Source organism: Macaca mulatta, chromosome X (assembly GCF_049350105.2).
Source record: "Macaca mulatta isolate MMU2019108-1 chromosome X, T2T-MMU8v2.0, whole genome shotgun sequence".
Taxonomy (NCBI): Eukaryota; Metazoa; Chordata; class Mammalia; order Primates; family Cercopithecidae; genus Macaca; species Macaca mulatta.
Window position 1 is genome coordinate 41559138 of NC_133426.1, and position 15688 is coordinate 41574825.

At 41.3% G+C, this 15688-nt stretch overlaps 1 protein-coding gene across 22 annotated transcripts in view; it reads right to left on the reverse strand.

Moving 5' to 3' along the window:
- CASK (calcium/calmodulin dependent serine protein kinase) overlaps positions 1–15688 on the reverse strand; it is a 407963-nt gene that overhangs the window by 124636 nt on the left and 267639 nt on the right. For all 22 annotated transcript variants that reach the window (XM_015127198.3, XM_077987861.1, XM_077987857.1 and 19 more), the window contains 1 exon segment: positions 11504–11626. In XM_015127198.3, coding sequence (XP_014982684.1) covers positions 11504–11626 — 123 coding nt within the window.

A 15688-nucleotide genomic window follows, 5' to 3' on the forward strand; every position in this document is an offset into this window, starting at 1 on the left:
TTATTTCTTGCCTTCTGCTAGCTTTTGAATGTGTTTGCTCTTGCTTCTCTAGTTCTTTTAATTGTGATGCTAGGGTGTCAATTTTAGATCTTTCCTGCTTTCTGTTGTGGGTATTTAGTGCTATAAATTCCCCTCTATGCATGGCTTTAAATGTGTCCCAGAGATTCTGGTATGTTGTGTCTTTGTTCTCATTGGTTTCAAAAAACATCTTTATTTCTGCCTTCATTTCGTTATGTACCCAGTAGTCATTCAGGAGCAGGTTGTTCAGTTTCCATGTAGTTGAGCAGTTTTGAGTGAGTTTCTTAATCCTGAGTTCTAGTTTGATTGTATTGGTCTGAGAGACAGTTTGTTATAATTTCTGTTCTTTTACATTTGCTGAGGAGTGCTTTACTTCCAACAATGTGGTCAATTTTGGAATAAGTGTGATGTGGTGCTGAGAAGAATGTGTATTCTGTTGATTTGGGGTGGACAGTTCTGTAGATGTCTATTTGGTCTGCTTGGTGCAGAGCTGAGTTCAATTCTTGGATATCTTTGTTAACTTTGTCTTGTTGATCTGTCTGATATTGACAGTGGGGTGTTAAAGTCTCCCATTATTATTGTGTGGGAGTCTAAGTCTCTTTGTAGGTCTCTAAGGACTTGCTTTATGAATCTGGGTATTCCTGTATTTGGTACATATATATTTAGGATAGTTAGCTCTTCTTGTTCAATTGATCCCTTTACCATTATGTAACAGCCTTCTTTGTCTCTTTTGATCTTTGTTGGTTTAAAGTCTGTTTTATCAGAGACTAGGATTGCAACCCTTGCTTTTGTTTGTTTTCCATTTGCCTGGTAGATCTTCCTCCATCCCTTTATTTTGAGCCTATGTGTGTCTCTGCACGTGAGATGGGCCTCCTGAACACAGCACACTGATGGGTCTTGACTCTTCATCTAATTTGCCAGTCTGTGTCTTTTAACTGGGGCATTTAGCCCATTTACATTTAAGGTTAATATTGTTATGTGTGAATTTGATCCTGTCATTATGATGTTAGCTGGTTATTTTGCTCGTTAGGTGATGCAGTTTCTTCCTAGTATCGACGGTCTTTACAATTTGGCATGCTTTTGCAGTGGCTGTGAACTTTAAAAAATTATATAGCTGGGACTATAGGTGCATGGCATCACGCCTGGTTTTTGTTTTTTGTTTTTTGGGTTTTTTCTGACACAAAGCAATGGTATTATGACTTTGGGTAGCCGTCATTGCAAAGTTTTTCTTTATGTTATTTCCTTTTTTTTTTTTCTTTTTGTGGAGACGGGGTATTGCTCTTATCTCCCAGAGTGGAGTACAGTGGCATGGTTGTAGCTCACTGCAGCCTTTCACTCCTGGGCTCAAGTAATCCTCCCACCTTACTCTAATTACTTAGAGTAATTACTCAGTAATTACTTACTCAGCCTCCCAAGTAGCTGGGACTACAGACTCAAGCCACTGCAACCAGTATCATTTTATTTCTTCAACTTGCAAGTTATCCAGGAGTTTTTCATATTTAAATTTCAACCATTCTAAAAAAATCCCTCTTACATCGACAGTAATGATTTACAAATACACATGGACAAATACTGAAATATAACATAAGCCTGCTCATACCAGCTGGATAACATTCTAATTGAGTTTTTCCATCTTCAGATGACATAAGTAGTGAAGTTAAATTGTTGTTTAGACATGGCATGTGATACTCAGCTCAAAGAGCTGTCTTAAACTTTTTCATTTAAGTTTACTGACTTTTTTTTGTCTTTTTCATGCTAGAAATTTATTATGCATCAAGCTCAAATTACTTAGAACAAGAACTATAATCATTGGTAGGAACAAAATAAATACGCTATTAGCCAAGATAAGCTTTGAAAGTCACTGTAAGTAGGTAGTGTATAATGTTAAAACTATCTTCTAAAAGATTTGAAAAATGACTAAAATGGCTGCCATTTTCATTGTTATTTGGCATTTAAACTAGCTTTGAATGAACAAAAGATCCCTGTTATGGAGAAAGTGAGAAAAGTAAAGGAGAAATAGGAATTACCTCTAAACTGTTCATTACGTATCTGGGAGGGCAAAACAAACAAACAAAAAACAAAACAAAACAAAGAAAGTATCTAAAAATTATACACTACTCTTTTCTGGGGGAAATCAGGAATAACTAGCACTGAGTATCAGAGGGGTGAATGCATATTTGAGAAGTAGCAGTCCTCCTACCTCAGGCTCCTGAGTCGCTGGGACTACAGGTGCGCACCACGAAGCTTGGTTAATTTTTTATTTTTATTTTTGTAGAGATGGGATTTCCCTATGTTGCCCAGGCTGTGAAGTAATATTCTTTTTTTTTTTTTTTTTTTTTTTGAGACGGAGTCTCGCTCTGTCGCCCAGGCTGGAGTGCAGTGGCCGGATCTCAGCTCACTGCAAGCTCCGCCTCCCGGGTTCACGCCATTCTCCTGCCTCAGCCTCCCGAGTAGCTGGGACTACAGGTGCCCGCCACCTTGCCTGGCTATATTTTTGTATCTTTTAGTAGAGACGGGGTTTCACCGTGTTAGCCAGGATGGTCTCGATCTCCTGACCTCGTGATCTGCCAGTCTCAGCCTCCCAAAGTGCTGGGATTACAGGCTTGAGCCACCACGCCTGGCAAGAAGTAATATTCTTAAGGAGAATCAAGATCCACTGAAATCTCAAAAGTGTCCTGTAATACTATTCCATGCCATGGCCTTAAGATACATTATTAATCTACTTTTAAAATAGTTTATTGTTTTGCATAATATGAGGAAGCAGCATGGTATAATAAAATGAACATTCATTCATTTATTAAATCACTAATATTCATTGAGCACCTACTGCATGCCAGATACATTCTAGGTGCTAGACAGAAGTGAACCAAGAGCCAAAAATCCCTACACTTACGCAGCTTATATTTTATGAGGTAGACAGACAATAAACATATAAGTAACATATGGGTATGTCTTAGGGTGACAGATGCTATAGAGGAAAATAAGGCAGGAGAAGGGGGATAGGGAATACTAGTGGCATTCCTTCCCCCACATTTTAAATAGGGTGGTCAGGGAAGGTCTTACTAAGAAGCTGATACCTAAGCTAAGACCTGAAGATGGTGAGGGAACAACCCATGATATCTGAGGGAAGAGTATTCTAGGGAAGGGTCATGCAAAGGTGCTGAGGTGAAATGTGCCTGCAGTCTGAAGAACAGCAAGGAGGCCGATATGATGGGAATGGAGTAAGAAGGGAGAGTAGGAAGGGGTGAAATGAGTCAAGTGTCAGGAAGCCAAACTGTATAGAGAATTAAGAAAGAATACCTAGAGGGAGAGGCCTGGATTCAGGAGTCATTGTTGTACAGATAGCATTTAAAGCCATCAAAACTAGATGAGCTCTCCAAGGGCAGGGAGTGTAGATGGATGTGATATTGTGAAATATATATTTGGTCTACAACTCCGTTTCCTGGAATGCAATTCCTAAAATCCTTAGAATGGTGTAAGGGCTATCTTTTTGTATGCTAATAATTAACTGATGGCTGGCAGCCCCTAGGCAGTTGCAGGATGAGGGCTGGTCACAGGAAAGAACAAGGAGGGATGAGAGGGTTGGGACTTTTGGCCCCACCCCCAACCTCCAGGGAGGGGAGAGGGGCTGAAGGTTGAGTTGACCACCAATGGCCAATGGTAATGAAGCCTCTGTAGAAACCCAAAAGGACAGGGTTCAGGGAGTTTCCGGATAGCTGCACACATGGAGGTTCCTGGAGGGCAGTGCATCCACAGAGGGCATGGAAGCTTCCCACTTCACCCCTACACCTCCATCAATGCATCTCTTCATCTGTATCCTTTGTAATTTTCTTCATAACACAATGGTAAAAGTGTTTCCCTGACTTCTGTGAGCTGATCTAACAAATTAATGGAACTCAAAGAGCAGGTGTAGGATCTCTGATTTGTAGCCAGTCAGTCTGACGTTCTGGAGGCCTGGACTTGTGACTGGTGTCTGAAAGGGCGGGAAGGGGAGGCCCTGGGGACCAAGCCCTCAACCTGTGGGATGTGATACTATAGTGTCAGAATTGAATTAGGGAATACCCAGCAGCAGGGCTGATTACTTGCTTCTTAATGGGGAGAAATTCCCACACATTTGGTGAAAGAAGTCTTGCGTGTTGATTGTTGTTGCTGTGTGGTGCGAGAACAGAGGAAAACAGTTCTGAGTTTTTCCACCTTCAGTTAGTGTCAGTGAAGTAGGGTTTGCTAGAACGGTCCTGGCTCACAGAAATATGTGGTTTGGGAAGAGAAAGAATGAAAGGGTGGGAGATGAGGAACCTTTGACTCCTGGGTAGACTACGTGATCTTCTATGGTTTGGAGCTGCAACTGTGCTGCAATCAATTACTAAAGGTAAAAGTTACCAGTGGAATTTAGAGATGGATCCAACTCAGGGAGTTGGTTCACTGGATGCATAAGGATATGCAAACTAGAAAGAAAAAGGTGAAGTATTCAATCCCTTGGTGGTGGTTGTCTGTAATAGCTGAATGGAAATGAAACAAATGCTGGATGAGGCCTTGATGCTAGATCAAGCTCAGCTTTCAGTCTGTCTGAGCCCAGGCCACTAGCCTCCAAGCTGACCCCCAAAGGAAAAATTATACAGGGATGACAGTACCTCTACTACCTGTGGTTACCATGACGGCAGTTCATGTGAGAGAAGGGCAAAACCAAGAAACTATTGAAACCAGAGGGTACAGTGTGAAGAAATTGTCTCATTTCATAGATTGGTATAATCAGTTTACTGAAAATCCTTTATTAAAATGGATTGTGAGAGTAACTCATTTAGGGCACTTTCTTTGGTTTTAAATGTCGCAGAGTGGACAGGCATGTTTGGGTTGATGCAGGACCCACAGCTCACTATTGAACAATCACAATGGGTATAATGTGATCCATACACACAGGAAGTTATTCCTGAGGGAACAGTCAGCCTAGTGAATGGAATAAAAGCCACTGTAAGGTCTGTATACCCTGAGAAGGTAGAGACTGTCCAACTCTACCTATAAATGCCAAATGGAGTACCCCAGGTGAAGCAGCTCATTTGGTTCCTATGCAGGCCATGTGGGACTGGCTTTATGATGACTGGGATATTTACTCACTGAATACATCCATTGCTCTGGTTGTAGTAAATGCTATGGCTAAGGGAGCCTCTTTTGTATGGGCACCAATGAAAACATGACTGTAATTAACAAAAGACTGGGGAAAGGCAGAGGGAAGAGTCACAGGACTCATCCCAGGAAGGTGAAAAGTTTAAATGGTTATTAAGAAATAAGGTGAATGAAGAAACATTGATTGGGTGAAACTAAGAGAAAAAAGAAAGAGGAGAATCATGGGACTCATCTCAGCAGGGTGGAATCTTTAGAGGGCTATTAAGAAATGGGAAGAATAGGGCTGGATGCAGTGGCTCACACCTGTAATCCCAGCACTTTGGGAGGCTGAGATGGGTGGATCACCTAAGGTCAGGAGTTTGAGACCATCCTGGCAAACACAGTGGAACCCCATCTCTACTGAAAATACAAAAAATTAGCCGGGCATGGGCATAGGCACCTGTAATCCCAGCTACTCGGGAAGCTGAGGCAGGAGAATTGCTTGAACCTGGGAGGTGGAGGTTGCAGTGAGCTGAGATTGCACCACTGTACTCCAGCCTGGGTGACAGGGCAAGACTCTTTTCTCAAAAAAATAAAAAAATAAAATAAATAAATAAAAAGAAATGGGATGAATAAAGTGGAAATTGATGGGGTTAAAACAAAGATCTCAATATAATACTATCAAAGGTTGATAGGGAGCCTCTGCTGTTCTCCCAATGTTAAGGGGTTCCAAACAGGTTTGCTGTATTCACCCCAGTTTGGAGAAATTGAAAAAGTCAGAAGGCAGAGATTACAGTGAGAAAGCTGACCAACAATTACTTGGGGTAATGTTGAGGCAGGTTAATCAAGACAAAGATTGACAAAAGGAGCAAGGTCCCTCGGCTCAACCTGCTGTTGCGGACTCAATGCTTTTTTTTTAAAAAAAAAAAAAAAGAAAAGGGTAAAAGTAAGGGTTGATAGGAGTATGAGATTTGGAATGTTTAAACGGGATATACATAAATAAGTTATGTCTCCTTTACCTAAACATTTTATGGAACTGGATAACTATGACTGGGTGGGGGACACTTCCCCTACTCAGTATTGTAAAACAGAAGAAGTGTAAATCTGCACTTCAAGCAAATATTAATTGGACGTGCTAACTAGGCACCAGTAAGATTGCTTGAGCTCACACAGTGTAGAGTAGAGAAGCTGAAGTGCTAGTAGGGACAAATTCTCCATCTGCTTGCCCTTTGCAGGGTGTTTACTGGGGCTTATGGCCAAAGTCTGTGAGCATCTCCCAGTGACAACTACTGGGAGTTTGCACTAGAGAATTTCCACTTGGGGGCATTTACTACCTTGCTATGGGACATTAATTGAAGCTAACCCCTATGACTGAAGGACATAAAATGATCTTGACACCTGAAATACCCATGCTTTCTCACATGATGTCAGAGAAACATTCAAATGGGGATGGCAGTGCCCAGAATAGTTCCATAATAAAATGGAAATGGTTTATACAGGAGCATCCTCCCTGGGAAGTGCAAGGAGGAAATACTCTCAAGCAGGGAGCCTCTTTTTCCCTAGGACTGACTCCGGAACTGTGTGAGGACCTGCGGGATTCTACCGACCCTTGGACGGGGCCCCGTGAACAGCTTTCAACTGACCAGCAAAGAGCTGTCTGGTGTGTGGATGACAGTTCCAAGGTGAACAATCCTGTTTGGAAGGATGCCACTCTTGATCAAAGAAGGTAAGATCAAATTAGCTTGGCGGCTGAATTGCATTCTGAAGAAATGAACACAGGCAAAAGCCCCTGCGTTTGATTTTTTTACTGACTCAGTGGCCTGGCCACCTGGTCAGGCAGAAGGACAGTGGAAACCTGGCCTATTTATTAAAGGGATGCCCATATGGAGAATGGCCCTATGGAAATTTGAGGGGTGCAATAATTAGAATATGTTGATGCCCATCAGAAGAGCCTCTTTCTGGGTTCGGATTGACATTGATTGACATTGACAAGCAGAGAACCCTGCGTGCTCCCTTGAAGTGGCCACCTGGGTCCATGAAATGAGTGGATAAATGGGTACTGCAACAGTGCAGAGATGGACTGCATCTAGACAGGTTTCTTTTGCACCATCTCAGGCACAAAATGCCAGTAAGAACTGTTCTGTCTGCCAGCAAAAGAGACAGACACTGCCCATGGCTGTGGGGCAGATTTCCTGATGGGAAAGCCCGGAACAAGCTGGCAAGTGAGGCTGATGCTGGTAGCCCTGGGAGGCCACAAATCGGTTTTGACAGGAGTGGACACTGATTCTGGACTGGGCTTTGCTTGCCTGGTGGAAGATGTGAATTATGAGAATGCCATAAAAAAGCCAGGACAGAAGATATTGCACAGATTTGGAGAGCTGAACACCATTTCTTCAGGCCAAAGAACACACAGTACAGCCCATAATGTTCCAGCAGTGGGCAGAGATATTCTTCTCAGAGTAATAGTTTGATAGAGACTAAAATGGGCAGTGAAAACATTGGTTGTCTAAAACAGGGGGAGATGAAAGCAAGAAGGGCTGGCGTACTTGCCTTTACCAGTGTGTACTCACACTCAACATGAGTGGGGCTAAAGGAGTGTCCCCACTAGATATTCTTTTGTTTTTCTGATTGATCTGGGGAAGAGAGGGTGGTGGAGGATGCTGGTATGACTATGCAATTCTTGACAAGAGGGGAGTATGCTGATATAATGACTATACTTCTTTTCTTTCCTTCTTTTCCATATTACCTAAACTCCCCCCGCCCCTCCCTATGCAGTGGTTCTAGGACCAGAGCCATAACTACCAGTGTTAGAACCAGGGATGATTCCTAAACAAGAAATTGTAACTATGTTTTAATTGTAAAATCCTAAACAAGAAATTGTAACTATCCTTTTAAACCTCGTGTCAGAATTCCTAAGGACCTGATGGGGGTAAGTTGTGCAAAATGGGTTAATCGTGAATGCAGCTATATTGCCTGGTGGTAAAAACGGTCCACTAAATTGGCACCTATGTAACCTTAGTCTCCCTGCATGGGAATGGACTAAGGAGGAGGTAATTACTAGACTAATATTGCTGCCTGCCATCTAGACCAGCACCGTGTTGATTCTAATGTTTCTTCCAAAGGTTATTAATAAAGTGAAGAAAAAAAATTAACAGCTGAGAGTAAAAGAATAAATAAATAGGTTATGAATTCAGGGAAATCCATTATTACATTACATTAACACCTTGAAAGAGACTCAAAGCAAGAAAGGTTACTGTCTCTTAGCTCAATTATATCAGGTTTCTGAAAGGGTGAAACCAAGACCATTCCTGCTTTTAGAACCTGACAAGATCAATGGAAAGCCTGCAAACCTGAGTGGCCTCATGCTGGGAGACCTATTCATCATTATGATGATGGACTGAACTAATTATTAATGCTTGACTGAGATTCTAGTAATGTGGCAGTGTCTTTTGAGTTACATATTCTTTTATATTTCTTTTGTTTGTTTGAGACAGAGTTTCGCTCTTGTAGCCCAGGCTGGAGTGCAATGGCATGATCTTGGTTCACTGCAACTTCTGCCTCCTGGGTTCGAGTGATTCTCCTGCCTCAGCCTCCCAAGTAGCTGGGATTACAGGCACCCGCCACCACATCCAGCTAATTTATATATTTTTAGTAGAGATGGGGTTTCACCATGTTGGCCTATGTTCTTTTAATGTAAGGAATCCAGGTTTGAAGACCAGAGGTATACTGTGAAATATATATTTGGTCCTCTAGCTCATTTCCTGGCATACAACTCGTAAAATCCTTAGAAACTCCAGAGATGTCTGATGGCTGGCAGCCTCTAGGTAGCTTCAGGATGGGGTCACAAAGACCCAGGCAGGATTAGAGGGTTGGGACTTTCAGCCCTATCCCTCAATCTCTGGGGAGGGGAGAGGTACCAAAGGTTAAGTTATCACCAATGGCCGATGGTTTAATCAATCATGCCTATAGTAATAAAGCCTCCACAAAACCCCAAAAGGACAGGATTTGGGGAGCTTTTGAATAGCTGTACACATGGAGGTTCCTGGAAGGTGTTGTGTCTGAGGCAGGGTATGGAAGCTCTGCTCCCCTCCTCTCCTATAACTTGTCCTATGCATCTCTGTATTTATATTCTTTGTAATATCCCTTGTAACAAAATGGTAAACATGAGTAAATGTTTCCCTGAGTTCTGTGAGCTGCAGTAGCAAATTAACCACCCCAAAGAGGAAGAGGCTGTGGTGTCCCCAATTTGTAGTTGGTTGGCAGAAGTTTCAGCGGCCTGGACTTATGACTGGTGTCTGAAGAGGTGAGGGTTGTGGGACTGAGCCCTCAATCTGTGGGATCTGATGCTATCTCCAGGTAGATAGTGTTTGAATTTAGTTGTGAGGACACCCAGCTGCAGTCTGCTGCAGAGTTGATTGCTTGCTTGTTGGTGGGGAGAAATCTCCACACCTCGGGTCACAGAAGTCTTCTGTATTGATTGTTGCTGTGTGGTGTGAGTAGTTTGAGTTTTTTCAGTTTCAATAGAGAAAAAGAGGAGGAGCAACGATGGAGGCCTATGGCATTCCAGTGTGAAGAGGTGGGAGAGGGGAGATGAGGAAGAATCAGCAGGATCTGCGAAAGAGCAGCCAGAGAGGTAGAAGGACAACCAAGAGAGCAGGTGTCCCAGAAGCCCAGAGAAGACAGTGTTTCAGAAGGATGGATGCCAAATGTTGCTGACAGGCCAAGAACAAGCCCTGGGATTTGAACACTGGACTTAGCAATATGAAGGTCAGTAGTGACTTGACAAGAGCTGTTTTAGTGCAATAAGTAAGACTGTGATATTAACTAGACTGGGTTCATGAGAAAGGAATGGGAAATTGGACAATGTGAGTAGTCTATAAAACTCTTTTCAGGAATTGCTGTCAAGGGAGGCAAAGAATAGGGGCAAAAGCTGGAGGGGGTTGTAGGGTCAGGAGAAGGTATATGTCTATATAAGTGTGTGTATAATACAAATAAACTATAGCATGTTAAATCCAACAGAGAGAGAACTCTGATGATGCAGGAAGGGAGGAAGTTGTTGGGTCAATGTGGTCAAATAAGAAGGGATAGGATCTAGTAGACAGATGAAAGGGTAGTGGCAGGCTGAATTAGAATCCTGGTTCCACCACTGACTTATGTGACTTGGTGCAAATTCTCTCTCTTTTTTTTTTTTTGGAGACGGAGTCTCGCTCTGTCACCCAGGCTGAAGTATAGTGGCATGATCTTGGCTCACTGCAACCTCCACCTCCCAGGTTCAAGTGATTCTCCTGCTTCAGCTTCCCGAGTAGCTGGGGCTACAGGTGTCCGCCACCACGCTCAGCTAATTTTTATATTTTTAGTAGAGATGGGGTTTTACCATATTGGCCAGGCTGGTCTCAAACTCCTGACCTTGTTATCTGCCCGCCTCGGCCTCCCAGAGTGCTGGGATTACAGGCATAAGCCACCGTGCCCGGCCAACTTGGCGCAAATTCTTAACCTCTCCAAGCATTAGTTTTCCAACCTCTAAAGTGAAAACTGCCTGGAATTATTGGGCTATATAATGTCTTAATCAAAAAGTACTGTTTCATTGCTGTCCCAAGTTATAATTTTCCTTAAAACTCACTGGCAAGATGGGACATAAAATGAACTTTTAAAATCTGCCTTTTGGCTGGGCACAGTGGTTCATGCTTGTAAGCCCAGCACTTCGGGAGGCTGAGGCGGGCAGATCGCTTGAGTCCAGGAGTTTCAGACAAGCCTGGGCAACATGGTGAAACCCCATCTCTACAAAAAATACAAAAATTAGCCAGGTGTGGTGCTGCATGCCTGTGGTCCCAGCTACTGGGGAGGTTAAAGTGGGAAGATCGCTTGAGCCCAAGAGCAGAGGCTGCAGTGAGTAGAGATGGTGCCACTGTACTCCAGCCTGGGCGATGTTGTCAGCCCTTGTCTAAAAAAGAAAAAAAAAAAAACCTGCTGTTTTCCTAAGACAGGAAATTCATATCTAGTATCTACTGAAAAACAGTTAATGCTATAAAGCACACAGTCACACCCAAAATAAAGATAATTGGTTTATTATAACACGGTATTATTTCAGTTGTTGATGTTGCATATCTTTGGAACACATGTTGGCAGAGAACACAGAGGCCTTCCCCTGATGTATTCTGTCTTAATCCTGTTTTTTACCTCTGATAGCTGCATGACACTCAAATGGTATGTCTTCTATTCAGATGTTCACAGATGATGTGCAGGAACAGCAAACAAGATGAAAAAACTAATGAAAACTGCTCAGAAAAAAGAAAAGGTAAAAAGGACCATCTTATAAAGCAATGCATTCCTGTCACTGGAAGTGTTCAGACAAAGTGTAGAAGGTGACCTGTGAATGCTCATGTACCTTAAGCCATGGGTGATTCAGTGCTTCATAAACAGTGATCCTTTCAGCTGGATCCAGCATCAGCATGCGACGTACTAGGTCTTTGGCACTTTCAGAGATATGGCTCCACTGCCTTGGATTCATCTGAGGAGGAGGAAAGGAAAACTACATAGTTACCTTAAGTGAGACATTAACATTCACTATTATTTAATATTCCTATACTGTTTCAATGTGAATAAAATTCTGAGTGCAAAGAACAGAAATTTGATTCTAAAGCCTTGCATTCTAAGGAAGAAAAGGACAAATGCAATTCTTCTGTTGTTCTTTACTATATAAGAATTTGTGCTATTAAATACTCCATACACAAATTCTTGTTATGTAAGTCATAATATTTCAATAATCGAAGACTAGAATGTTCATTATTCCAGTTTCTATCTTTAGATCCTTAGCTAGGGAGACTAGAATACATTGATCCAGAAAGAACTAAAATAAAACTTAAAATTTTTAAAGAAATATTTTTAATATATGTTTTTAAAAATTGAGGTTAGCAATAATTGTGAACTATGCAAAGTTATTAATAGGATATTTTGGTCACTGCATATCAATTTCAGTGTTTAGGAAAAAGTATTCTACTACCATAGGTCCCACAGAATAACTGATTTGCTTGAATATTGTCCTCAGTGAAGTTACTTTTGTCTCTTTTAGAGATGAGACCACTAAGCCACATGGTATATGGACTAAAATCACACAAAAATAATTATGAATTGTTGAAAAGACACAGGGCTTATGCGAAAGGCTGTGGATCTGTGAGCCGAGTGCTAGAAGGCTCCAGGGAAAAGGGATATGTCTGAGACCCAGAATCATAAAAAAAAACTCAGAGTGGTTAGGCCACGGGGTTGAGAAGGCAAGTGGGGAAAGGAGGCAGAGACAGAGTAGGGTCTCATTCCTTGTTCAACATCAACAGGTTTACTGATGGGGTGAGCTTATGTGAGCTACCCAGTGCCAGGACCTTCAAGCAAAGCCATGGCTTCAACAGGCAGAGACCTACATCACCTTCTAAGGAAGAAAGATGAAGAATAAACTCCACAACATTTTTAAGCCAAGTGAAACTGCAGCACTTGCACTGCAGTATAAATGAATCATTGCAATTTGAGCAAGGGCTAGCATTAGCTCTGACTAATGTGAGACTTTGTACTTGAAGACGGGGAGTGAAAAGTGTCTTTATGTTGGGGAAAGTCCTTAAGATTGAAGTATGCTTCATTTTCCCCCCCAACAGGCAGAATTTCAAATAGTAGCCACTTCTGCTTGTCAAATCCCATTAAGACTAATGTCATAAGTATGCTGTTTAATTATCATTATCTGGCCGGGCACAGTGGCTCATGCCTGTAATCCCACACTTGGGGAGGGATGAAATCCCACACTTTTCATCCTAGTGAAATTGTGGTCAACTGACCAGTTCGAAATGAGGGAAGTGATTAGACAGGGCTTGGGTAGACTTATTTCCTCTCCCTATCCTGGAGCGAATGTGTTCTTTAAAGTCTGAATAATTTTTCCTTGACAAAGGGGTTGAGAAATCATCTGAAAGGGGTGGTAAGATTTCTGAAATGAGGAGAGGTTTAGAAGGATACTCCCTTGTCCTTTTTACAAGAGAGTCCAATATAGGATTTTCTATTCCTTCAGCTGAGATGAGTAGCTAAAATAAATTTGGGAGGTTGAGTCTATAAGGCGGAACAAAATAAGCTATAAAACAATCTTACTTATTTGAATACCTAACCCATAGCAGCTTAGAATCTTGCTGTTTATATACTAACTGGTTACCTGTAATAATGATATGACATTACACCTCTTATATATAGTTTGGGAAATATATTTTTGCCCTTTATAAAGAAGTTAATTGAGGTTAAGTGTTAGCATATATTCCAGTTAAACAGTATTTTCTAATAGCTACTTTAAAAGATCAAATAACCTAGCAAATGATAATTTAAAAGTCAAATTAAAATCACTTAAGACCAGTAGCAGTTTATAAACTATGACAATTTAAATGTACCATATTTAACGGTCTCACATTTGCAAGTGCTGGAGGTAAAAAAAGAAAAAAAAAGTACTACATTTAAAAGGTGTCTTCAAACTTTTCTTGAAAATATCCATAGAGATCAAGAATTTTGTTAATAGTTCTTTTGCTCAGAACCATTAGGGTGATGAAATGAGGCCGGGCGCGGTGGCTCACAGCTGTAATTCCAGCACTTTAGGAGGCCGAGGCAGTCAGATCACTTGATCCAGGAGTTTGAGACCAGCTTGGCCAACATGGTGAAACCCCCATCTCTACTAAAAATACAAAAATTAGCTGGGCGTCGTGGCACACACACCTGTAATCCCAGCTACTCGGGAGGCTGAGGCATGAGAATCACTTGAACTTGGGAGGTGGAGGTTGCAGTGAGCCAAGATCTTGCCACTGCACTCCAGCCTGGGCGACAGAGCAAGACTCTGTCTCAAAAAAGAACCACCAGGGTGATGAAATAATTTTTTTGAAATCTAATTTTTTTTTTTTGGGGGGGGGAAGACGGGGTCTCGCTCTGCTGCCCAGGCTGAAGTGCAGTGGTATGATCATGGCTCATTGCAGCCTTGACCTCCCAGGCTTAGGTAATCCTGCCCCCCCAGCCTTTCAAGTAGCTGAGATTACAAGTGTGTGCCACCACACTTGGCTAATTTTTGTACTTTTCGTAGAGACCAGGTCTCCCTATGTTGCCCAGGCCAGTCTTGAGCTCCTGAGCTCAAGTGAGTCCAGCTGAGATCTGCTTTAAAATAACATAATAATATGTAGAATACAGATAAAACAAGATTGCCTGTGTTATTGAAGCTGGGAGCTCATTATACTATTCTCTCTGCTATTTTTGTTTGAAATTTTTGATAATAAAAGATAGAAAAATAAATGCTGACAGAATCATATCACAGTATACTAAAAGAAAAAGGCCGAGATTCATCATAGATGGTAGAGATGGATCTATACTTCAAACTAAGGTGGTGAAAACCTAGGCTTTTTGTAAGGAAAGTCCTGAAGATAAATGAGAGGTGAGGTTAGCCAAGTAAAATACTAAATAAATGATTAACCTCAAAGCTTCAAACCCCAGGTACAAAAAAAATTATGATGTAGCTGCCACCATCCATCTGACTTACTGTAATACTGGGAAGAGGGAATTTTTAAATGACTTAATTTTTGCACATGTGTGAATAGTCTAAGTCTTTTTACCAAGAAACAAAAATAACTATTCAATGTTTTAAAAATAGACGAAATAAAATACCAGAGTCTGTTGGAATGAAGCACATTGCCTTGGAAACTAGGAAGTTAACAACTGAACAAACACAAAGGAAGAATTCTATTATTAGCAAATGCCTATAACTCAAAAACCCAGGTGGGGGATTATTACATGGTACCTACCTCACAAGTTGCTGTGAGGGTTAAATGAATTAAACTGTTCTTAGCACTTTACTTATGTAAAGTATGCTATGCTATGTGCTATGCCTGAGTTAGCTATCATTATTGGTAGTATTATTATTATGCTGATGTATCACTAATCATGTTTCTTTTAAAATGTTAGTATCCGTGATTTCACTTGGCTAAATTCAACCAGAATCTGGCTGTGCATTCCTGAGAGCAACTTACAACTTCCCTGGATTGAAGAGGGATGACTACTTACAGGCAGTTTCCTGAGACATTTAGTTACCCGATAAGTAATGATTTTATTCCCCAGTGGCCAACTGACTCTAGGAGGAGCAGAAAATGCTATACTTAAAACATCTTTCTCTGTTAACAGAGTTTTGGTATATATCTTAAACTAACTAAAACAAAAGACAAACTTACATGCACTCATAAACTGATGGTGAGCGAGGTAAATAAACCAACAAAAGTATACACCATTCTCATCTCCATAAACTTCAGTTATGGCTTAAAAGGATAGGACTGTAACTCTGGAACTACTTTACTTTTCTTCTTTTTAAATTTTATGTTTCCAAGTCCTATATAAAATTCTAACATTACTGAGGAATTGAAGAGAAAACTTTAGGGGCCTCACAGTTCCAGAGTCCAGTGTTACATACACATGTTTTTGGTTTTATGTTGTCAGTCATGGCTGAAAATGAAACAGTGATGAGGTTGAATAGAAAGTATGAGTTTCAGTAATAATGAGAGGAAAAAGAATTTCCCCAACT